The sequence below is a fragment of the Papio anubis genome, chromosome 1 (genome assembly GCF_008728515.1).
Source record: "Papio anubis isolate 15944 chromosome 1, Panubis1.0, whole genome shotgun sequence".
Lineage (NCBI taxonomy): Eukaryota > Metazoa > Chordata > Mammalia > Primates > Cercopithecidae > Papio > Papio anubis.
In genome coordinates this window covers 83536174-83560737 of record NC_044976.1, presented here as the reverse complement: position 1 = coordinate 83560737, position 24564 = coordinate 83536174, and the positions used below count along the sequence as shown (strand labels likewise).

General features: G+C 35.6%; 1 protein-coding gene across 2 annotated transcripts in view; it reads left to right on the top strand.

Annotated features, from left to right (window-relative positions):
• The window catches only part of SYDE2 (synapse defective Rho GTPase homolog 2), a 42482-nt gene extending 19458 nt beyond the window's left edge, over positions 1–23024 (top strand). Inside the window, exons 4-8 of one of the 2 annotated variants that reach the window (XM_031650431.1) lie at positions 1313–1439; positions 10344–10525; positions 15126–15357; positions 20045–20088; positions 20664–20751. In XM_031650431.1, coding sequence (XP_031506291.1) covers positions 1313–1439; positions 10344–10525; positions 15126–15357; positions 20045–20055 — 552 coding nt within the window. In that variant the 3' untranslated portion in view covers positions 20056–20088; positions 20664–20751. Of the gene's footprint in view, positions 1–1312; positions 1440–10343; positions 10526–15125; positions 15358–20044; positions 20089–20663 lie in introns of both variants that reach the window. The other variant, XM_021943471.2, reaches the window with a different exon arrangement.
• Positions 23025–24564: the final 1540 nt, after the last annotated feature.

Sequence of the window (24564 nt, the reverse complement as noted above, 5' to 3'; positions counted from 1 at the left end):
GAAATTTGAATTTTTTTCCTACTGTATTTCTTGGTTTCCCATATTATCTTGATCTTTTCGAATGTAGCAGCACCTTGCATTATCATGTCTTGGAAATAGTTTTAGGTTCTTTACTATCTTTCAATTAATACATATAGCTTATCATCTCAAATATTTTAGATAATATTTCCCTGTATCTGTTTTGACACTTTCTCATATTGAGACCCACCTTATAATGTATTCTATCAGTTTTTTAATGAGTCAGAAGAGATTAGTGTCATAAGTAAACCTGGAAATTTCATTTGTATACTTCTTCCTCTAGATCATTTATTGCATTTTACAGTGATTCCTAGTTCAAATCCTGGAAGATTACTTTTACTTTCTCTCTTTAAATAGTTTCTTTCTCCATAATACTTCCTTCAATTCAAAGTGACTGAACTTTCTAAATAATCTTAGATGTGGAAGTATGGCTGACAACCACTTATTCTCCTTAAGTTTTTTTGAAGGTTTATTCTTTCAAAGACCTTTGATAGCTTAATTGGGCGTGTTTTGTCTTCACAGAGATCATGTTTATTTCTTCTCGGTAAGTTTATAGTGAATAACTTAGGACTCAATATTTAGAACCTGTATAACAGTGTTTAAAGACAAATCTTTTCAATGTAGGTTGGTGGGATGGGTAGTGTCTGTCCATCTTATATAAATTTTGAAGTAGAGGTTTTATTTTACCTTTAATATATTATTTTAAATTTCCTCCATCACTTTATAATCAGTTAATTTGACAACAACAAAAAACCCTAGGTTTGCTTCTGTGTCTTCCTGAGAATCTTTTTTCTTCGAAAGCTTTATATACTAGAACCTTATTTCAACTATATTGTTATCTTAAGGATAAAAGAAACTGAGTTTTAAAGAGATTAAATAACTTGCCCAAATTCATGAAGCAAGGAGTGGGGCATTATGACTCTAAAATCCTTGTTCACTGTCTGCGCTGTACTACTTCAGTCTGGAACAAAAGTTGTGAAAGGGCGCACATTCCTGGGGCATGGAGATCTTGATTGAGCATATAAAACTGAAAAGAAGGGATTGCGTTTTGCTTAAGATAGGTAGCCAGCATTACCGAACTGACAGTGTATTGTTTGAATTTAAATGAAAGAATAGGATATTTTTATTAAACTAATCAACATAGTATATAATGAGATTTCAAAAGCTATATTTGAGGTATTTTAAATTAAATTACATCGGAACATATTTGATTGCAAAGTTCATGTGATCTATAATGTAATTATATTTTCCCGTTATCAAATTTACCATAATGTGGCCATAATTTTATTCCTAGGTAGTAGGCCTGTATCGATTATGTGGTTCGGCAGCAGTCAAGAAAGAACTGCGAGAGGCTTTTGAGAGAGATAGCAAAGCTGTTGGTCTGTGTGAAAACCTGTACCCAGATATAAATGTAATAACAGGTAATACATAGATTTTATTTTATGTACTCTTTCTGGAAAGATTACATCTGCAAGAAAGATAACTGAAATACGTTTGTAGCTGAAATTTAATTTGTTTTTCTGAAGTCTTTTCTTCCTTCACAAACATTACTTACTGTGTTATTTTCTATGGGAAGGTATTAAGCTATGGTCCCTTGCCCGCCAACAGCTGACATGATGAAGGGAAGTAAGACCTACTTTCAATTAGCTATAGTAACTAGCAGAAAGAAAAAGGTACCTTCATAGAGGGATAAATAAAATGCCTTGGGAGTTGAGTTTGACTGGTACTTAGGTGATATAGAGGGTATTGACTCTCTGGTTAGAGAATTTAAATTTATTTACTAGCCAGAGGGGATCCATTAGAATTTTTTGAGTAGGGGAGTGATATCATTAGAAATTGTTTTCAGGAATATTAATCTGGCAACTCTATGTGATGAATTGAAATTAGAAGAGACCAGAGGAAGGAAAACCAATTAGAAAGCCTTGGCAATAGTCCAAGCAAAGAGGTAGTAAGAGCTAAAGGGGCTTGTAGCAGTAGAAATAGGAAGAAGTAGAATTGAAAGGAGGTGGAGAAAGAGGGAGCCCAGACAGACGTGACTTTGAGACCTGGTTGATTGGGTACCATTAGCAGAAATAAGATAGCTTCAGGGAGAGCTACTGCTTTTTGTGGGGAAGTGTTGAGAAAGATTATGAATTGGGCTTTGGATATATAGAATTTGAAGTGCTAGTAGGAGATCTAAATGGGTAGATCAAGCAAAGTTGAAACTGCTCATCTGCAGCTAAGAAGAGGATGCAGTAGAATTTGAGGGATCTCTTACTTACCCAAGTGGTGATTATAATTCAGTGTATGGCAATGGAAATATACTTCTATTACCCCTGAAAAATGAGAGTGGAAAGAGAGTCATTGCATATATGTGTAGTTAAAGCATTGCAATTGTCCATAAAGTTTGAAAAGACAAGAACTTTGGAGGTCTTCCAACTTTGGAGGCAGGCAAAGAAAGAAGAAACACCTAAAGAGATTGAGAGGAAAGGAGTCAGAAAGTTTGGGAAATAAGAGACAACAGAAATTAAGCAAAAGTGTGATACAGTCATTCTATGGAGAGGTTATATGACAAAAGAAAAGGGCCTTTGAATTTGGCCATTAAGAAATGGCTCATAACCTTACTGGTAACCTTCAGGAGCTACTGGTTTATAATAATTCCATGTTTGTTTTTGTTGTTTTACTTTTTTAATTATTGAAGTTTTCAAGTATGCGAAAGTATAGAGAATACTATGAAAAATCCTGTTTATCACTTGGTTTCCATAATATCAACACATGAACAGACTTGTCTCATTCATCCTCCCATTTGCTTTTTCTCAGCCCTTGATTATTTTGAGAAAATCTCAGACATATCCTTTAATTTATAGATGCTTCAGTGTGTATCTCCAGATCTTCTGTGTATTTTGGTAGTTCTTTCTCCTCTCTACTGACAACCACCATTTTTTTCTTGCTGTAATGGGTTTACTTTTCTCTTATAACTTGCTTTCTTATTTTTACTCACAACTAACTGTTTGGGTGAAAAGTTGAAGAAAGTTCATCTTGTACATATTTAAGAGAATTTTGTTGGTGAAAATCCTTACTTTTAGGATTGAGACTTTCGGAATAATTGAGGTTCCTACCCTTTGAGTGCTGAATGACTGTATTTTCTTCAAGTGTTTAATATGTAACTCTTAGATAATCAAAACTTTGATTCCAAGCATTTTAATGCTAAGATAAAACAAACTGTCACTTTTTTCTTATATATTTTAGCAAATCAGAAATAATGGTTCCTTTTAATTTTTATATAGGAAGAGGCATATTTCTACAAAAAATTGAGATGCCTGAAAAAAAGTGAAATGTTCTTTCCTTGTTAATGTGTAATTAGCAAAATCAGCCAAAGACTCATTTTATGAATCCATGAAAGAGAAAGTTTTATAAATACAAATTTCCAGCAAGTACAGTCTATAAATAGATTTTGTCTTGGTGAAACTTTGTCTTATAAATAAAAATTATGTTAAACATGTATAATTTTATAAGATGAAATGAAGGAAGAGTTCCTAGTTTTGGAAATTGGCAGCATATGCAGAAGATATGAACAATAGGTCAATGAATATTGGATTTACAGCATTCTTTCCTAAAATTGAGTTTCTGTAATTTATAAATTGGATATTTCTTGGCTCTATTCTTTGTACTATTCCATTTGTGTAAAGCTGTTTTTCAGAAGAATTTAGAGCTATTTTTTTCTTGATAAAAAGGCAATGAAATGATTTAAGATTTGTCTGCAAAATAATTGCATGACACAAGGTTTTTGTGGCTAAAAATAAAGGGTATTGTTGATTTGAGGAGTTGGCCAGTGACAGTGTTGCTTCATGTGTTTGTTCCTCATGAACTCACATTTCTGAGTAAACTTTGAAAAATAGTTAGTAGTTCGGTAGGTCTAAAAAATGAGAAATTAATGAAGTGAGTGACAGATTTTGTTCACAGTTTAATGTGTTTTTAGTAGTTGGTTTATCTGGAGCATGGAATGAAATACTCCAGACAAACCAGTTTTTTAAAAATCAAGTACAAAATTTTAGGTATAAAGTCCATTCATAATTCTTTTTTGTTTGCTTTTTTAGAGAATCTCACGCCGTAGCCCAAGCTGGAGTGCAGTGGTGCAACCTCCGCCTCTGGGGCTCAAGCAATTCTTGTGCCTCAGCCTCCCGAATAGCTGGGACTACAGGCACACGCCACTACACCCCGTTTTTTGTATTTTAGTAGAAACAGGATTTCACCCTGTTACCCAGGGTGGTCTTGAACTCCTGAACTCAGGAGATCCTCCCATCTCAGCCTCCCAAAGTGCTAGGATTACAGGCATAAGCCACTGCTCCCGGCCTATTCCTAATTCTTTAGAGGACTTATTAACAAGGGACAGAAGACTTTTTAAAAGTCAAATATTTATCATTTAGTGATTATTAAAAATAAGTCTTCTGAGGAAGATTACATGTGTCTAGCTACTGTGAAATAGACTTCTTGTCAGTGCTACACAATCAGTATCTAGGTTCAGTGCCTGAAAGTTCATTTGACCATGCCTTTTTCTGATTTTAATCCTACCATAGTCATTTTTATCCTATTTGCCGTTTAGGGAAAACTTTATCAGAATATAACTAAATGATCTTGAAAACATTAATATTTTTCTTTTTTGTACATACTATACATTTTCCTACCATACGTGTTATATGTTGTCTGACCTTTGGAACATTAACTTACAAATTGTTTCCATTTTCCTTTACCTAGATTGCATATAGATGTCAAAACTGTGCAAGCACCAAGGAATGCTAAATGTTGAGGAATGGTCATAGACTTAGCAACCCACATATACTGAGATTGTTTATGAGAGCCATTTGGTCTGAGTAACATGTATAGGGTATGACTAAAGTAGGTGATAAGGCCAGAAAGAGTAAGTGAGGTAAGGTGCAGGGTAGGTTAGTGGATTTAAAAAAGTAATTTGTAGCTCTACCTTCAGGAAATGTCAGTGATTCAACATTCACATCTACCTAATCAACTGTATCTTTACTATCTGTATAAGTTTTATATGTGAGAGAATGATTCTCATGTTTGTATACGTGCATATTTGGTCTTCTGGTTCATAGGTCCTAAATGCTTTCGTATTTATTTAGGCTTATTCTGAAGCCCAGAATATGGTTTTTGGTGGTAAATGTTCCATTTGAGCTCTTGAAAAGAATGTGTATTCTGGTGTTTTTGGGCGGACTGTGCTGTAACTATCAATAAAGTCAAGTTAATTAATAATGTCCCAGTCTTCTACATCTTTGTTTTCTTTCTACTCGCTGAGGGGAGTATTGAAATCTTCAACTATAATTGTGGTTTTTCTCTATTTTTTCTTCAAACTGTTTTTGTTTCCACCCCACCTACCCAATGCCACTACTTTGCCTTTGAAGATTACAATTAAGCATGTATTAGGCCACTTTACGTTATGTTACAGCTCACTGATAGTGTATTTTTTTTTCCAGCTTTTCCCCCACTTTGTTTCATTTTACATTGTTTCTATTGCTCTATCTTCAAGTTATATTAGCCTTGTCTTCTGATATCAATTTCATTCATTGCATTTTTAGTTCCAGACAACCTAGTTTTCACTACTATAAGTTTGATATGGGTTTGTTTTTTCAGTATTTTCCATGTCTCTACTTAATATGTTCAGTCTTTATTCTAGCTTCTTGAACATATGAAATACAGTTATAATAAGTGTTTTCGTGTCCTTTTCTACTGATTCTATTGTGTATGTCTTTTCTGACTTGGTTTAAATTGATTTGACTCCTCATAGGTTATATTTGCCTCCTCCTTTATATGCCTCGTAGTTTTTTACTGGACATCAAATGTAAATTTTACCTTCTTGGGTGCTGGATATTTCTGCATTTCTGTATTTATATCTGTGGTTTGGTATGCAAGTACGTTACTTGCAGAGTTTTTAGTCTTTTAAGCTTTATTAGGCAGAATGTCAACTGCTTTTAAATAAGGCTCTTCTTTGTCTATCTCTTTGAATCTCTACTGAAGCAAAACTCTTCTATATACTGTGTACTTATATTAGTTTTCTATGGCTGCCATAACAAAGTACCACCAACTTGGTGGCTGAAACAACAGAAATGTCTTTTCTCACAGTTCTAGAGGCTGGAAGTTCAGAATCAAAGCATTAGCAGGGCCCTGCTCCCCTTGATACCTGCAGGGGAATCCTTCCTTGCATCTTCCTAGTTCTGGTGGTTTGCTGGCAACCTTTGACAGCCCTTTCTTTGCCTGTAGATGCATGACTCCAATACTCCATCTTCACATGGCATTTTCCCTATGTTTCTTCATATCATCTGCTCTCTCTGTGTGTCTTTTTCTGTGTCCCTCATTTTATAAGGACATGTCATATTGGAGTAAGGCCCACCCTAATGACCTCGTTTAACTTGATTACCTCTGCAAAGACTCTTTCCAAATAAGGTCATATTCTGAGGCACTAGGAGTTCAGACTCCAACATGGTTTTTTTTGGTCAGGGGTGGGGGCCACAATTCAACATAGTGCTGTACCCAAATCCCATGAATTACGAAGTTTTCCGCTCTGGCTGCTTGGAACAAGAGTGATTGCCTGCACCATGAAAACTCCTAGAATTGTTCTTTCTAATCTGTTTGGCTGGTTCTTTCTCCAGCCTTGGGGAATTGCCCCACCTGTGTGTGCTGATTAGTACTCAGATGAACACGTGGGATTTCCAGAGTCGTCTCTAGGCAGCCGTCTACTCTCAAGTGCTCTGTCCTGCAAGGTCTAGCAGCTTTAGCCTCCTTGAATTTCTAACTCCCCTTCAACTGTCGAGCTTTACCTGGGTTTTCATTTCCTTACTGCGACCTGGAAAGTCTCTCCAGGTAGTAAGCTGTGGTTGTTGTGGGCACACTTCATTTGGTTCCCATCTCTCAGGGATCTTTGTTCTTTGCTTGATGTCCAATGTCTTGGACATAGTTTTGTCATATATTTTGTCTGGCATTTTCAGTTGTTGCAAGCAGGAAGGTAAATCTAGTCCCTATTGCTCCATCTTGCGTAGAAACACTGGTCTGCCTTTCTACTCTGTATGTGGGTTACTGATTGCAACGAGAAAAAAAAAATCAATATTGTTTGGTACCAGTATTAATCCATGTACTTCAAAGTCATTAGAAGGCTCTGAATGGTGCCTAATAATAATTGTATGTTTTCTTATCAGCTCTCTGTCTCATTCTCTGGAGTGTCTATTTAATATCTTCTCACTCCCCTCAAACCTCATTTCACCCATATCACTCTTAGCAGACGACCCTGCCTCCTAACTTCACAGAAAAACAGAAGCCATCAGATGGGAACTTGCTCTACTTCTTGTGACCTAGCCTATCAATGTGCCTTCTTTGGCATACATTCTTTCCACTTCTTTTCTGTAATAATAGAGCAATGACCTTCCTTACATCTTGGACAAATTCTAATTCCTTTATGTGTTCTCAGAAGTTTCTTCTTTCTTCTTAGGGACTTTGCTCAATCGATTATATTTCCTCTCTCCTGAACCTTGAAAACCTTTTTACTATCTCCTTTACATTAGCATTGAAATGTTTAAGTGTTTCCTGTCTTTAAAGAAAAATCTCCACTTTGATCTTGTTTCTCCCCTGCCCTCCCCTCTCCTCTATGGTTATCATCTTTTCTCAAAGCCAGATTTCTTGAACAGGTTGTGTGTATTTCTTTGTCTATTTCTTTAATGCCATTTACTTCCTAACCAGCTGCAACCTGACTTCAGTGTCCTTTATTTTCCTGAAACTGTGCTTGCCAAGGTTGCTGACTTCCTTTTCTGGTGAACATTTTTGGGTTCTTAAATTGTCTCTGGATCATTATTTTCTATGCCTGGTTACAAAACCCCATTGCCTAAACATGAGAGGAATTTGTTAAAAATACAGGGACGGGAGCTCTGACCTCTGTGGATTATGATTTAGTAGGGCTGGCATGGGGCTCCAGAATCTGATTTTTTTAAAAAGCCTCAGTGTGCAGCCAATTTTGAAAAACACTGTTCTCTGCAATATTTAACACTGTTCTTATCTAACCTAACTGTTCTTTGGGTATCATTAGATATCATAGACTCTTTCTTGAAACATTTTTCCTCGACTCCCTTGGCATCACTTTTGCCACTCTCCTCTCGCCCCATCCCCACCTCCTCTCACCATACATACATCTTTTGCCATTCTTCCTTAGTCACCATTGGAAGATCCTCTTTCCTGATGACCCCTGGAAAGTTAATGTTCTTCAGGTTATTTTCTAAACCTTCTCTTAATCACTCTGTATGCCTCCCTGATAATCATTCCCAAAATCCAATTATCTTTAAGTTGATCATTCTTAAATCTGTGTCTAAAGTCATCTCTTTCATCTCTGATTTTTATATCCAGCAGCCTTGAATGTCCCATAGACAGCTTAAGTTCCATATGTTCAAAATGAAACTCTTCTCTTTACCCCCTAAAACATGATTTTCCTCCTGTGTTCTCTATTTGAAGTAATGTCGCTAGTATCCACCTAGATGCTCAAGTTCCAAGCCTAGGAAAGAAACACTCTTATTCCTCCTTTTTCTTCAGAATTGCAAATGCATTTTTTGCTTAGCAGTCCTGTTTTAATAATGTATCCTACAGACATACCTGCATATATACAGAGCGACTATGTGCAAGGTTATTAATTGTAGCATGTTTTGGAAAAACAAAGGATAAGAAACAATTCTAGTGTCCATCTGTAAGAGACTGAATAGATAAGACTATGGGACATCCTTACATTGAACTACTGTAATGTGGCTATAAAAATGATTAAGGAAGCTCTCTATGGCCTGAAAAAGTCTCAAGGATATGATGTTAAATGAAAAAGCAAGAAACAAAATAGCATATACAGGTATCTTATTTCTGATTTCTTTGGGTTTTGGAATATTTGCATTATACTTACCAGTTTAGCATCCCTAATCCAAAAATCAAAAATCCAGAATGCTCTAATGAGCATTCCTTTGAGCATCATGTTGGCATTTTAAAAGTTTTGGATTTGAGGGCATTTTGGATTTTTAAACTAAGGATACTCAACCCTCAATGAGGGAGACAAATCATATGTATATTTGCATAAACATTAGAAGGATGCATAAGAAACTAATGAATCATGTTACTATTAAATATTTAAAACTTAGGGCCAGGCACAGTGGCTCATGCCAAGTACTCTGGGAGACTAAGGTGGGAAGATCACTTGAGGCCAGCAATTCAAGACTAACCTGGGAAGTATAGTGAGGCCCTGATCTACAAAAAATAAGAAAATTAGCCAGGTGTGGTGGCAACTACCTGTAGTCCTAGCTACTTAAGAGGCTGAGGTGGGAGGATTGCTTGAGCCTAGGAGTTTGAGGTTACCAGTGTACTCCAGCCTGGGTGATTGAGTGAGACCCTGTAACAATTAAAAAAAAAAAAAAAATTAGATGCGAAGCTTCCTATAGAATCATGTTTAAGTTCAAACTAAGCTAGGCTGAGAGCATGTTCTGAATCAATGTTGTATATATTTAGGTTTTTGGTGTTAGGAAGATCTCCTGTTTTCCCTTGTGATCACATGCCAGCCTTTAGTTAGTATCTTACGTACCTTGCTTATATATAACAACCACTATTCTTTCCAGTTTCCTCTACTGTAAGTAATATCTCTTAGTTCGAAACTACATGTGGAATGTTTGCAATTGACTTTCCTTATTTCCATTATACTGACAAGTCTGATGTTTTCTGTTCTTAGCTTTTGGTTTTATTTGTTTGGTTTTAGGAATGATTTTTTCTTCCATATGATAGTGTAGCATTAGAGATTATCCGGCTATCCAGTATATCTGTTTAAGACACTCCTCCACTGTTAAAGAGGAAATGTATTTATTTTCAAGGGTTTTGGACAATTGGTACTCTTTTATTATCAATTTAAAGTCTAGAAACTCAAAATTTGCATAATTGGAATAATTTATAATTAACATAAATATGCCTTGCTTTCTTAATTTTTGTTTCACATGCATTTAGAGAAGCTTTTTATAGGGGGCAGAATAAATAAGGGTATATGTATCAAGAATAGCTTACTTTATGATTAACAAACCTAACATGTATGGTAACTGAAAATTATGTGTGTACATTTTTAGCATTCTTTCAAAACAAGTCAATTACCAAGGCAACTTAAAAGAACATAAAATGCTAGTATTTTATTATAATTCTTTTTATGTTATTGCTTTTATTGTTTTCAAAATATTGAAAGTTGGTTATAATACTTAAATTTTAAAAATTGACCATAGTTCTTTATTTCACTCTACAGTCCAATCACCAACTGTCTGCGGTTTGTTTGTTTTCTAAAGGTGTTCTTAAGGATTATTTAAGAGAACTCCCTTCTCCTCTGATAACAAAGCAACTTTATGAGGCTGTATTAGGTGCAATGGCAAAAAGTCCTTTGAAAATGTCATCAAATGGTTGTGAGAATGACCCAAGTGACTCTAAGTACACTGTTGACCTGCTGGATTGTCTGCCTGAGATTGAGAAGGTAAGCATTATAGATATACATTTTTCCTGAAAGCCAGTTAATGAACTATATACCCAGCTCCAGAGCTACAGATAATTTTAGATATTTAACATTTGTGGCACTCATGTATTTAAAAGCTCTGCCATTACTGCCTTTAAACAGCCTAAGTCTGTAAAAGCTTCTTAAACAGAATAAATCTAGAAAACAATTTTATCTTTTCTGTATGTGATTTTAGCCTAAGCATGAATAAATACTCACTAAAGTTTTTTTAATTGTATTGTTAAAATATTATTACAATATTTGTTCATTATAGTAATATTGAAAAGATACAGAAAAGAAGAATGTAAAATTGCAATCATCAATATCCAGAGGCAGCTATAATTAACATTTTGGTGTGTCTCCTTTTAGTATTTTTTTAGATATGATAACTGTTTTGGTGTATATGGCTTAACTTTAAGACAAACAACACCCCCCCGCCCCCCGTTTTTTTCCTCCTTATCCTTTCCATTTGCCCCCCTCTCCAAAATCTTCAGACCAGCATCCTCAGGTATGCCTGTAGGAGAGAGAGAGAAGGATAGGTAGGTCTTCAGAACCAGCCTTAGCCTAACTTTATCTGTTGTTCTTTAGAATATAAGAGAAAATAGGAGAAAGATATGACTGGGCTTATCTAGATGAGGCCAAATTTGCCTACTTTTTTTTTTTTTTTTTTTTTTTTTTAATCATGTTGGGGCAGAAAGAGCAAGAATTAGTAGGTAGAAACTGTAAGTCCAGTAACTTTATTTGCAAGTTTACTGTGGTCCCCTGAATGTCCTATGCTCTGTCCAGTTGAATTAACAATTACTCCTCCTTTGGATTAGGGGAAGGGAACAGCTAAAGAGTGCAGAAGCAGAAGGGTGGGGTGAAGTTTAAGGGGGTGGGTGGAAAAAGTAGAGATACTGGTTTCCTAACACTAGGTAAAAAAAAAAAAAATTTTTTTTGAAGATGGAGTCTCACTCTGTCACCTAGGCTGGAGTGAAGTGGTGTGATCTTGGCTTACTGCAACCTCCACCTTTACAGGTTCAAGCGATTCTCCTACCTCAGCCTCCTGAGTAGCTGGGACTACAGGTGGGCACCACCATGCCCGACTTATTTTTGTATTTTTAGTAGAGTCGGGTTTCACCATATTGGCCAGGCTGGTCTCAAACTCCTGACCTCAGGTGATCTGCCCGCCTTGGTCTCTCAAAATGCTGGGATTACAGGTATGAGCCACCATGCCCAGCACTAGGTAAAATTATAAGTGCCACTTCTAAGTGAAGAAATGAGTGTTAGAGAATTTAAATCACTTGCTGAAAGTTACATAGCTTTTGTGAATATTATAGTCTATCACATGAATTCAAGTCTTTCTGACCCTAAGGCCCATGCTATTACCATCCTTTCTAAAAAGACTGAGTAAGCCTGGGCTGTATGGTGAAACCCTGTCTCCACAAAAATTACAAAAATTAGCTGGGCACAGTGGCACGTGCCTATGGTCCCAGCTACTTGGGAGGCTGAGGTGGAAGGATGGCTTGAGTTCAGGGAGGGCTACAGTGAGCCAAGATCATGCCACTGCACTCCAGCCTGGGCGATAGAGCCAGACCTTATCTCAATCAATCAATCAGTCAATCAGTCAATAACTGTATGATATACCATTGAGTGGATGTGACAACATACTTTATCAGTAATCTCTTTTATATATTTAGATTTTTTTTTTTGAGACGTGAGTCTCGTCAGCCTAGGCTGGAGGTAGTGGCCGATCTCGCTCACTGCAAGCCCGGCCCCGGTTCACGCCATTCTCCTGCCTCCCCAGCCTCCTGGAGTAGCTGGGACTACAGGCGCCTCCACCACCGCTAATTTTGTATTTTTAGTAGAGACGGGTTTCACTGTGGTCTCATCTCTTTGACCTTTGTGTGATCCGGGCCTCAGCCTCGGCCTCCCAAAGTGCTGGGATTACAGGCGTGAGCCACCGCGCCCGGCCTATATATTTAGATTTTGAGTGATTTGTAAATATTTGTACACAGATTTATTTTTAGTTTAGAATTATTTAGAATAGAATCTCAGAAGTGGAATTGCTTATTTAACTAATATGAACATTTTAAGGCCCTTATATGTTTTCATACTGATTTTCTTTCTTTGTCTTTTTTTTTTTTTCTGTGTTTTTTTTGTTTTTGAGACAGGGTCTCACTTTGTCTCTCAGGCTGGAGTGCGGTGGTGCAAACGCAGCTCACTGCAGCCTCAACCTTCCCTGCTCATGTGATCCTCCTGCCTCAGCCCCCCAAGTAGCTGGGACTACGGGCGTGTGCCGTCACCCTCAACTAATTTTTTTTGTATGTTTTGTAGAGACTGGGTTTCATCGTGTTGCCCAGGCTAGTCTCGAACTCTTGAGCTCAAGCAATCCACCTGCCTTGACCTCCCAAAGTACTGGGATTATAGGCATGAGCCACCACGCCCAGCCAGACTAGTTTTCAAAAGGAACATGACAATTACATTTTTTGGTCCATCTTATTTAGTAGACAAAAAAAATTTGCATTCCTTTGCTTGCTACTGAGATTGAACATATATTTAACCAGGTGTAGTGTGTTGTTTGTGTCTGTGTGTGTGTATGATCACAATTATTGCTGGAAATACCCTTAAGAGGCCAATGTATATGGAGTTGTGTTAGGAAATAATTATGAATTAAAAAAAGAAATATTCATATATTTAACTTGTTTTGATTTAAAATGCCATATTCTTCTCTAGCTTTCATTCTCTCTTCATTCCTTCCCTTCACAGCCAAACATTGAAAGGCTGTTTATTCCGGCTGTTATCGCTTCATCACCACTCGTTTTACTACTCAGAACACTGTAATATGGCTTCCTACCTCATCTCTCTGGACTTGTTCTTGCCACAGCTACTAAATGACCTTCTGACCAGCAAATCCATTTGTCACTTTTGGCTCCAGAAATAATGTTATTTTGATTTTTCTTTAAATAAGATTTTTTACCAGCTTAGACAACAAAGTAAGACCCTGTCTACAAAAAAAAAAAAAAAAAAAAATTTTTTTTGAGACAGAGTCTCGCTCTGTCGTCCAGGCTGCAGTGCAGTGGCATAATCTTGGCTCACTGAAACCTCTGCCTCCCGGAACAAATGATCCTCCTGCCTCAGCTTCGTGAGTAGCTGGGATTACAGGCGTGTGCCACCACACCCACCTATTTTTTTTGTATTTTCAGTACAGTCGGGGTTTCATCATGTTGACCAGGCTGGTCTCGAACTTCTGACCTCAGATGATTCACCCGCCTCGGCCTCCCAAAGTGCTGGGATTACAGGCGTGAGCCACATGCCTGACCTACAAAAATTTTTAAAAAAATAATGGGTATGGTGTCGCATGCCTGTAGCCTGAGCTACTTGGGAGGCTGAGGTGGGAAGATTGCTTGAGCAGGGAAGGTTGGTGCTGCAGTGAGCTGTGATCATGCCACTGTACTCCAGCCTGGGCAACAGAGCGAGACCCTGTCTCAAAAAAAAAAAAAAAAAAAAAAAAACTGAAGTTTTAAATTGGCATCAATGTCTTCAATACAATTTTGAAGAAAAAATTACTTAGTTTGTTAAATGATTGATCATATGCCACTACCTCAAAAAACATCATTTCTTTCCATAATTGTTGAAACCTAAATAACCATTCTACTTTTTGAGCCAATTACCCTTACTAGTTTCTTTAAGGATTAAAAAATATTTTCAGCAATTTTTTTTCTTTCATTTCTAACTGTACTATTCTTAAGGTTTATTTACTGAAAAAAATATATATATATATTAGTTAAGAAGCGTATTGGCCTTTAAAAAATGTCTTTCATAATCCAAATCATTATAGAACCTGGCCATGTTCTGGAATGGTTAGCTTCCTAGATTTAAGCATGATAGTGATTACAAGTTACAACTACAGGACTTACCTGTACTTAAAAATGAACATTCTTACCCTAATCCCCTTTGCATCATAGCCTTTGCTGTTGCCATGTTAGAAGAGACAGAGTTAATGGATGCATTTTCCCAGGGATTCCAGCTGAAATCTGGAGTGCATTCATAAGTATTTTATAAAGAATGTATATTTTAACCATTTAGTGGATTGTGTTGTTGGAACATAATTTTTTTTTTTTTTTTTGACAGAGTCTCGTTCAGCCACCCAGGCTGGAGTGCAGGGGTATAGTCTTGGCTCACTGCAACCACCATCTCCCGGGTTCAAGTGATTCTCCCGTCTCAGCCTCCCGAGTAGCTGGGATCATAGGCAACCACCATCATGCCTGGCTAATTTTTGTATTTTCATAGAGATGGGGTTTCACCATGTTGGCCAGGCTGGTCTTGAACTCCTGACCTCAGGTGATCCTCCTGCCTCGGCCCACCAAAGTGCTGGGATTACAGGCATGAGCCACTGCACCCAGCTGGAACATAATTTAGGCCCCATATAATGTTTCTATTAGAAACTATGTTGTAGGTTCCAAACATCCAATTTATAAGCAAATCTTTGAAAAAAATCTTCTTAAAAGTGACAAGATGTTCATCTGTATTTTCTGCTATAAATTGTGTCCTTGAATTTGCCCCTTTAGGACTATATTAATTGAAATTTAATTTAATTTAGGCAACCCTAAAGATGTTATTGGATCATTTGAAATTGGTGGCTTCCTATCATGAAGTGAATAAGATGACATGCCAGAATTTGGCTGTGTGCTTTGGACCAGTGTTATTAAGTCAGAAGCAAGAGCCTTCATCACATAACAACAGAGTCTTTACTGATTCAGAAGAACTTGCAAGTGCTTTGGATTTTAAAAAACACATTGAAGTTCTTCATTACTTACTCCAACTCTGGCCAGGTAAATGATTCTATGGAAATATTTTTCACTTTCAATGATAGGGCATTTGAATTAACTAATCATTAAATATGCTCATATATGATTGAAGAAACTCTTCTAGATTTTGCTTTTTCAAAATGTGATTTGATACCTGCCCTTTAGATTTTTTTTCATTTAAATATTTTCTGCCTTTGCTGATGACATCGTAGGCATGTAGATTAATGTGCACATTTTAGATTTGGTAGATCTAGATTTAAATCCTGGTTGTACCACTTATTAGCAATCTGACCTTGGGCTGGTTTTGTAACATCTCAGAGCCTTGTATCATCTTTTGTCATATGGATTTAATAATATGTTTATAGATTTTATATTAGGATTTTAAAAAATTGTATATGTAAAGTGCTCAGCATAGCTCTTGACACATAATAGAGACTCAATAAACACTAATTTATTTACTTTTCTCATTTTTAGTTCGACTGGTATAAAGCAGAATTCATTTTTCTCCTTAAATCAGTTCTTCTTTACGTCTTTAACTGCATTCATGGTCATTAGTCAAATTATCTCAGCTTGAATTGGGAATTATCTTTGACCTTTCCATCTTATCCAATCCTTATTCCAATCAATAACTAAAGACTGACAGTTGTTTTCCTAATTATCTCTGATATAGTTTCAGAGCTAAAAGAAATACGTATTTAATTAGACATTCTGTAAAGGACCTGCATTTAAATTCCAAAATTTTCTTAGCTTTTAGTAACCCCACACTGCATGGGACCAAGTGTGAAGTACTTTGGAGCTTCGTGTAGAGCACACTAGTAACCATGCCTGGCCCTGGGGTCAGGCTTGGGTTCAGATCTGGATGGTGACACTTGCTGGCAGGGTGGGCTATGGCAAAAACTTTAACCTCTTCAACTCCTATTTTGCTTCTCTCTAAATAATGCCTGTCTCAGGGTTGTTGTAAAGATTGAGATAAAGCATCTAAGGCAATGAGCAAAATGTTTAGCACAAAGTGAGCACTCAGTCAATGTCTTCGGTTACTCTTTTGTTGTATTTATATAGACAGAAAGATTAAAGTACAAGGGAATGCTTGAGTTCATCAGGTAAAGTGAATTAAAAATTAAGTTAATAAAAATTTTCCAGCATTTTGGGAGGCTGAGGCAGGTGGATCACAAGGTCAGGAGTTTGAGACCAGCCTGGCCAACATAGTGAAACCCTGCCTCCACTAAAAATACAAAAAAATTAGCGGGGCATGGTGGCGGGCACCTGTAGTCCCAGCTACTTGGGAGGCTGAGGCAAGAGAATCGCTTGAACCCGGGAGGCAGAGGTTGCAGTGAGCCGAGATCGCAACACTGCACTCTAGCCTGGATGACAGACAGAGTGAGATTCCGTCTCAAAAAAAAAAAAAAAAAAAAAAAAATCAATGTTAAAATTTGGAAAGTTAAAGCTTTTACTTTCTTTTAAATGCAGGCTTAAAAATTATTCTAATTTATGTTTTAACTGAATTAGAATGTTATTTTAACTATTTTAAAACCCTGAATCAAGATTATCTGGGTAATTGAACTGATTTCAGCATTTGATGCCCAATGTAAGGGATCTTTCAGAGTGTCAACTGTGTCTCCTTTTTCTAGAACAGCTTTAATTCTAATAAATACCAAGAATTTGGGAGAAAGCCGTCTTGTCATTACCACAAATGAAAACTTGCTTTCCTGGAGATACCATTAAGTTTACTGTCAGTGTCTGAGTTCATTATTATTAATTATTAATTATTCTGTGCTAGAGGTTAAGGTCATTATATTATTTTATAATAGTAGCCACCTTAGTTTTGGGTTTGGGAGAAAAAACTTAATGTATATCTTGTGTTATAGAAAAAGCAGGTTCGGATTTCAAATTCACTGTATTCTAAAGACAACCTTAAACAGCTGTTCCTAGTGTACAGCACCTTATTCCAAAGATTTGTGTTGTTGGTTTTAAAAATAACTGCTCCTTTTTCTATAACCTGTTATTTTTCTTTAGTTGTAGTTCCTCAGACAAAGAGGAGGGCAGAAAGATGAGAAGAAACAAAAGTTTTACCCTGTCAATCACCTGCTGTTGAATTCAAGAAAAGGCAGAAATCAAGTAGATGAGGTGCACTTACTGGGCCTGAGAAAGTTGATGGTGACATAGAGAATGTGGCAAAGACTAGTAGGCGATAGCATATTAACTCAGCGAATGTCTATCCTATCTCCATGCATTCAATAGAAGGTTTTAGCTTTCCTTGCTATGCATATCTTATTTTTCCATTTGGAAATTCTCCAACTCCAGAGTTAAAAAGAGTTACCCCCTTCCTATTTATTTTCTAAACTTTTTGTTTTGTTTCATGTTATTTTTTGTTTATTAATTTTGGGCAAGAAGATAATTTGCTTTGAGATTTATATTTGAAAAGTCCTATCTTCAAAGTAGTTAGTTAGAACTCTAGCATATCAGCATTAGAAGGTAAAAATCATCCTGCCAATAGTCTTTTAGATTGTCTTCTACTGAACCCTCAGGTTCTCTGGAAGCAGCTTAGAAGCCAGATCAGCAAGGGGTGGGGGAACAAAATGGAAACACACTTCCCCGTTGACCAGAACAGCCTTTTTAAAAATCTGTTTTATTATTGAGTTTTCACTAAAATATTTATTTTAGATATTCATTTTCTGTTTTAAGAATACTGAAAATTACTGCTGGTCCCCCTATCACTTTAAAGATGGAGAAATCAATTTAGAGTATAATTCCTAGATCCTTGCTATACCACATTTTCTTTCCTTTGTGGTTTTTTTTTTTGGGGGGGGGGGTGGAGTCTCACTCTGTCGCCCAGGTTGGAGTGCACTGGCGCAATCTTGACTCACTGCAACCTCTGCCTCTTAGGTTCAAGCAGTTCTCCTACCTTAGCCTCCTGAGTGGCTGGGATTACAGGCATGTACCACTGCGCCCGGCTAATTTTTGTATTTTTAGTAGAGATGGGGTTTCACCATATTGGCCAGGCTGATCTCAAACTCCTGACTTCAAGTGATCTGCCTGCCTCGGCCTCCCAAAGTGCTGGGATTACAGGCATGAGCCACAACACCTGGCCGCTATACCACATTTTCTATGACAAATATATTTGGGGCAAGTTTTTTGGAAAAGGTATCAATTTTTCTCTTATTTCTTTTTATTTCATCTTTCTTACTAGATTGTAAGTTTGGTGAGGTCGAGGATTATTTTTAACTTTATATTCCCAGGTCCTAGCAGAGTATTTGGCACTAACTAGACAGTCAGTATATTTTTGTTAAATAAGGTAATTATAGATAAAAGTATAATAAAGTAGTAATTAGAAACAAATCTACTGGTAGAAAACAAGATAAGGAAAAATTAAGTTTCTTAGTACTTATTATATTTTGAATTCTTTTTCAGCAACCTTATAGACTGCATTTTTAATTTTATTCTCTTGAAGGTGGGTAGTCAACAGTGATGGGAAAACCAGAACTTTTGAGGTTAAAATTAGCCATTTTCACCATATATTTTGTTGTAAACCACTCCGACATCAGTAGTCTAAAAAGTCAGTGATGTTGGTTTTTCAGAAATTGAAATTTTTAGTCTAAAAGATATAAAATATCAGTTTAATTGGTTTCTTAATGTTTTCCAAGATAATATACAGAAATAATGTTTCAATATGGTCTTAGGTAAGTAACTGTAAGCAACTGGCAACAAAATTAATCTGGATTTTGTAGGCAAATGTCTGAAAATGCAGGCACAATAGGACAAGTTTAAGACATAAAGCAAAAATACATGGTTAGATCAGACCAGATAACCTCAAGGCTAGCAGAATATTGTAATTGGTTGGTGAAAACAACAGGCATGACAGTTAAGCACTAAAAAGAACAGGAATAGCACAAAGAATGAGGGGGAAAAAGTAAGGAGATAGTGGTGATAAGTAGCTAGAGGAGGAAAAATATGAATAATTACACAGTGGAAAATTCAGATATCCATTCTGCACTTATATCAGTTGATGGTATGGACCATTCTATATTAATACTAACATTAAAGATCAATTTAAAGTAAATAACCTTTGTTTTCTAGAAAATTTTAGATCAAGAAATTTTAGCTATCTATAGTGATACATAACAACCATCTTAAAAATGCAATAGAAATGTTAAAAACATACCTATGTACAGTTATCAAATATTTCAATAAAATCTAAATTTAAAAAAGTATGGGATCTCTGAAAAATGTTATGAATATCACTTTAAGTGTGGAAAACTAGAACCATATATATGCTTTTATAGTTTTTTAGTTGTTTTATTTTATACAACAGCAAACAAGCATTCATTATATGTTGGAGAGTATAAAGTTGGTGTGTTATCACTGATTTATGTTGCTTTGTCTTAGTGAAGGGAAATAGAGATGAAGGGGCACTTATTAATGGAGAATAAACAAGCAGAAAGAGAAAGATATTATGGGTAGTCTTTAATAGCTATGTGTCAGCATTTTAAATTGTCTATTTTATATACAGAATAACCTTAGATAAATATTTTGTTCAACACACAAGAGTAAACCTTAGTTTGTAATGAAGTAATGTGTGTCTCTATGGTAATCGTCTATATGGCTAGCACAATGCATACTCTCAGAAGAAACTAGTCTTAATATGGAAAATGTTATTTGGGATTGTTAAATACCTAATCAGAATGAGAAAATAAAATATCTGTACTATTTCCAGGCAATAAATGAAGATAGTAGATAATGCTGTATAATCAAACTCAGGTAACAAGTGGTCAAATCTAGTATTTGCACATTTTATCAAAGTGAAATTTGGTCTGCTTAGTAAACTATGACTCTGCTGCTAATAGAATTGCAGAAAAGCCCACAAGGGTCAGAACTTACTAGGCTGATCACTTTAGATGCCTTTGCCTCATTTAGATGTTTGCAGATAAAGGAACTTCTTGTTATATTTTGTTTGTACACCAACATGCCTTGCCTGCTTTTTGCTGTAGCTTTTAATTTAGGAGAAGCTAGCAGCTTAGCTATTGTTTGAATTATAGCTAGATAATAATAAACTTGCACAGAAAATTAATTGACATTGGAAATGTGATTTGTTTGGGGACGTTATGATGTAGCATGAATTAGCACCATGGAACGTTATACTGCTTCTATCCTTAATCTAGATTATGTCTGGTAATACAAAAATAATTATGGAATGCTTTCTTTTGATAGAGTGCATGTTTGTGTTTCAATGCATGTTTGTAGTTGTTGATTAAATGGCTTATCTTTAACTCTGTTTTTTTTTTTAAGTTCAGTTGGATTACTGTCACTAAAGCAAAATTGTTGTTTGTTTCTAGTGCAGCGTTTAACTGTCAGAAAATCAACAGACAGTTTATTCCCAGAGCAGAAGTCTTCTCTGAATTATTTGAGGCAGAAGAAAGAACGACCTCATATGTTAAATTTGAGTGGTACTGATTCATCAGGAGTACTTAGGCCAAGGCAAAACCGATTAGACAGTCCACTTAGCAATCGTTATGCGGGAGACTGGAGCAGCTGTGGGGAAAACTACTTTTTAAATACAAAAGAAAATTTAAGTGATGTGGATTATGATGATGTCCCTTCAGAAGATAGAGAAATTGGAGAAAATTATAGCAAAATGGATGGGCCAGAAGTAATGATTGAACAGCCAATTCCCATGTCCAAAGAGTGTACATTTCAGACATATTTGACAATGCAGACAATTGAGTCTACAGTGGATCGAAAAAACAATCTCAAAGATCTACAAGAAAGTATTGATACTTTGATTGGAAATCTGGAACGTGAACTCAACAAAAACAAGCTTAATATGAGTTTTTGAGATTGAGGGTTTTTTTGTTTTTTTTTTTTTGTAATGTCTTAAAGTTTCAAATCTGTTTTTCTTTGCTTTCTTTTCTTATACCACCCACAGTGATGTTTTCATTTTATTACTCTTGAAATCTTTAATTTCTAATAAGTTTATCTGATTCAATTAAAAACACTATTCATTAATATAATTTTTACTTATCTCCCTAGAAAACTTTTCTGGGGATCAATAAAACTTGGACATCTTGGGCTATTTTACTAAATCTTGCCAAGTCTATGGAGATAACTTTCAAATGCACTTAAGAAGGTTCACATAAGTTATTATCCCCTCAAGGTTTTTCTGCTTTATGAAAACCACTCTTCTGTAGCTGAGACAGATGAGATGGAGTCTCACTCTGTTACCCAGGATGGAGTGCACTCGTGCGATCTCAGCTCACTGCAACCTCCACCTCCCCAGTTCAAGTGATTCTCCTGCCACAGCCTCCCGAGTAGCTGTGATGACAGGCGCCCACCACCATGCCCAGCTAATTATTGTATTTTTAGTAAAGACGGGGTTTCACCATGTTGGCCAGGCTAGTCTCAAACTCCTGACCTCAGGTGATCTGCCCACCTTGGCCTCCCAAAGTGCTGGGATTACAGGCATGAACCACCACGCCCGGCCTTTAGATGTTCTTTTAGAGGAACATCACAGCTGCTCAGTCTGATTTGCAGTACGGGTCCTGGTACACTGCAACATCCTTTGGTCACATTTGTAATGCAAATGCTGCTATAAGAAAATCTTTTTATAAATAAAAGTGAAATTATACAAGTATTAATGTATTCTGTATTAACAGTCAGTAATTTAAGCTTATAAAAATTAAATATTTTTATAATCCTGAAACTATGTATATATTTATAAATGCATATATGTATAGATATCAGGATGGGGGAGGGGTTACTGTAGAATCGCATGTATTTTTAAAGTATATATGTCATGAGACCAAAATTATTATCTTATTTCAGGGAGAGAACATTTGAATTAAAGGAGGAATTACATAAAAACACCTGAACAAAAATATTCTAGAAGCATCTGAATAGAAATAATAGACTTTCTTTTCTTTATTTACAGAAAGTCATGATGTCCCCTGTGAAAAGTCATCTTTTAAATTTGAAATCTTCTAACTCCTTAAGGGATTAAGTGCCCAGATTTCTGCACTGGTGACTTAGATTTAATAAATCTGCTCCTGTTCTATGCATTTTTATATTCCGCTTTGTTTTAATTATTTATTTGTAGTAGTACATTTATAACATTGACTTTATAATTACCCCATTTGTTTCTAAATAAATTGTCTTGCTAGCGTATTACATGTTTTTGATTTTTAAAAATTAACTTATTTTGGCTAAGTATATATACAGTGTTATAGCAATCACAGTAATGTTTGAAAATGTAAATTTAGAAGGCTTTTGTATTAAATCAAAATGTATTTTTTTAAACTTTTATATCTACAAAATATGTAATTTTAAAATTATAATTAGACTTTAAGTTACCAACTTTTAAGATATGCCAGTCATTGAAAAACTGACTTCCTGATGTTTTTCTGAATATTAAAGTACTTAAACTGTTTCTATGCAATAAATATTGATAAACAATCTTATTTAATTTGAAAACCCATTGTTAAAAAATAAATATTTTTATATGAAATTTTCATTTTTTAAAACTTTGTGTTAACAATTCAGAAGAGAATACCAAGAGAACATATATGCTGAGTAAACAGTCAAAGGAAAGTACTCTTGAATATTTAATAGGAAAGCTGTCTCAGTTTCCTTCCTTTTGTTGCTATATCATGTATGAATTGAATAAATTGTTCCAGAAATGTAAAAATTTTATTAAAATATTATAATCTTCGTGTTATGCTATTAATTATAATGGTTTTAAGGATCACTTATGTTAATATTCCTTTTAAACAAAGGTGTTAAAGTTTTGGACCATCATGTATTATCTATCAATATATGTAATAACATTTATTTGTCCAAAATTTTCCAGAATCTGAAATACTTTAAGGGCCATGCTCGTATTACTGTATTACTATATTATTTTGGGTGAGAATAGTTTTAAAGTTGATCTCTGCAATCTTAGAGAATTCTAATCAGTTTTTTGTTGTCTAATCACCGAGTTATAGCTATAAACTGCTTTTATGACTCTGCTGTCCCAGAAGTGTTGTATAAGTTTAGATGTCTTTACTTTAAATGGCATTTTACTTCAAATATTTTTTGAGAGTTTTTAACCTGCTTTTTATTATTTCCTAGGATCTTTCTGTAGTGTCAAATGTTGTTCCTTTCTGAGCCTGCCAGCTTTAATTTTTCTTTTCTTTTTCTTTCTTCTTCTTCTTCTTCTTTTTTTTTTTTTAAATAGAGACAAGGTCTCTGTATATTGCCCAGGCTGGTCTCAAATTCCTGGGCTCAAGTGATCCACCCACCTCAGCCTCCCAAAGTGCAAGGATTACAGGTGTGAGCCACTATGCCCAGCTTCTAATGTTTTTTAGGATTAAAAACAATTTTAATTTTAGAGCATGTACCTGAATAAAAATTCTAAACAATTCAGATGGATAGAAAATAAAAGTACAAGTGTTTCTGCCTGCCATCCACACCAATTTCACCTCTTAGAGGTAACAGCACGTTTCTTGCTGCTATTTCTTATAATTTAAGCCAAATTTGTTGTTTTATGAATGATAAGCAATTTATCTCACTTCATTCCTTCTCACCATTTTTGGTTTTAGTTCTTCATTAGTTCTCCTTTATAACTTCAGTTAATAATTTTTTTGATCCATTGATTTTAAATATATTTCCCTAACATTGAGGAAATGACCAACCTTGTACTTCCCTTCCAACTCATTACTGTCCTTTACTGCCTAACTTCTATTAAGTTATACTATTAGTTTATATAATAAGTTTTAATAGATGTATAATGTTTTCCCTTTATATTGTATATTTATTTGTATATTGTATATACCGTATACTGTATATTTATTCTAAAAACTGCAAATCAGTAACTAGCAGTCACACTATGCAAGAATATGCACAGTAAAACCAGGTGATTTATCTCCTTCTATGTATCTATCTTATATCCTTAAGTCTGTGCTGATTTAAGCAGAATGTTTTCACACATAAAGGCCAAATGGATTCTTTCATAGCAAGCCGTCAACTTCCCCAAATCATGCCATGTGTCATTTGCTACATAATTGGGTCATGGCTTCTGCAGATTTTAATGGTTCCTGGAGTACGTAATTGCTTTTCTTTCTTTCTTTCTTTCTTTTTTTTTTTTTTTAAATCTTCAAATAGAGACGGGGTATTGTTATGTTGCCAGGACTGGTCTCAAACTTGTAGGCTCAAGCGATCCTTTCCGCCTCGGCCTCTCAAAGTGCTGGGATTACAGTGTGA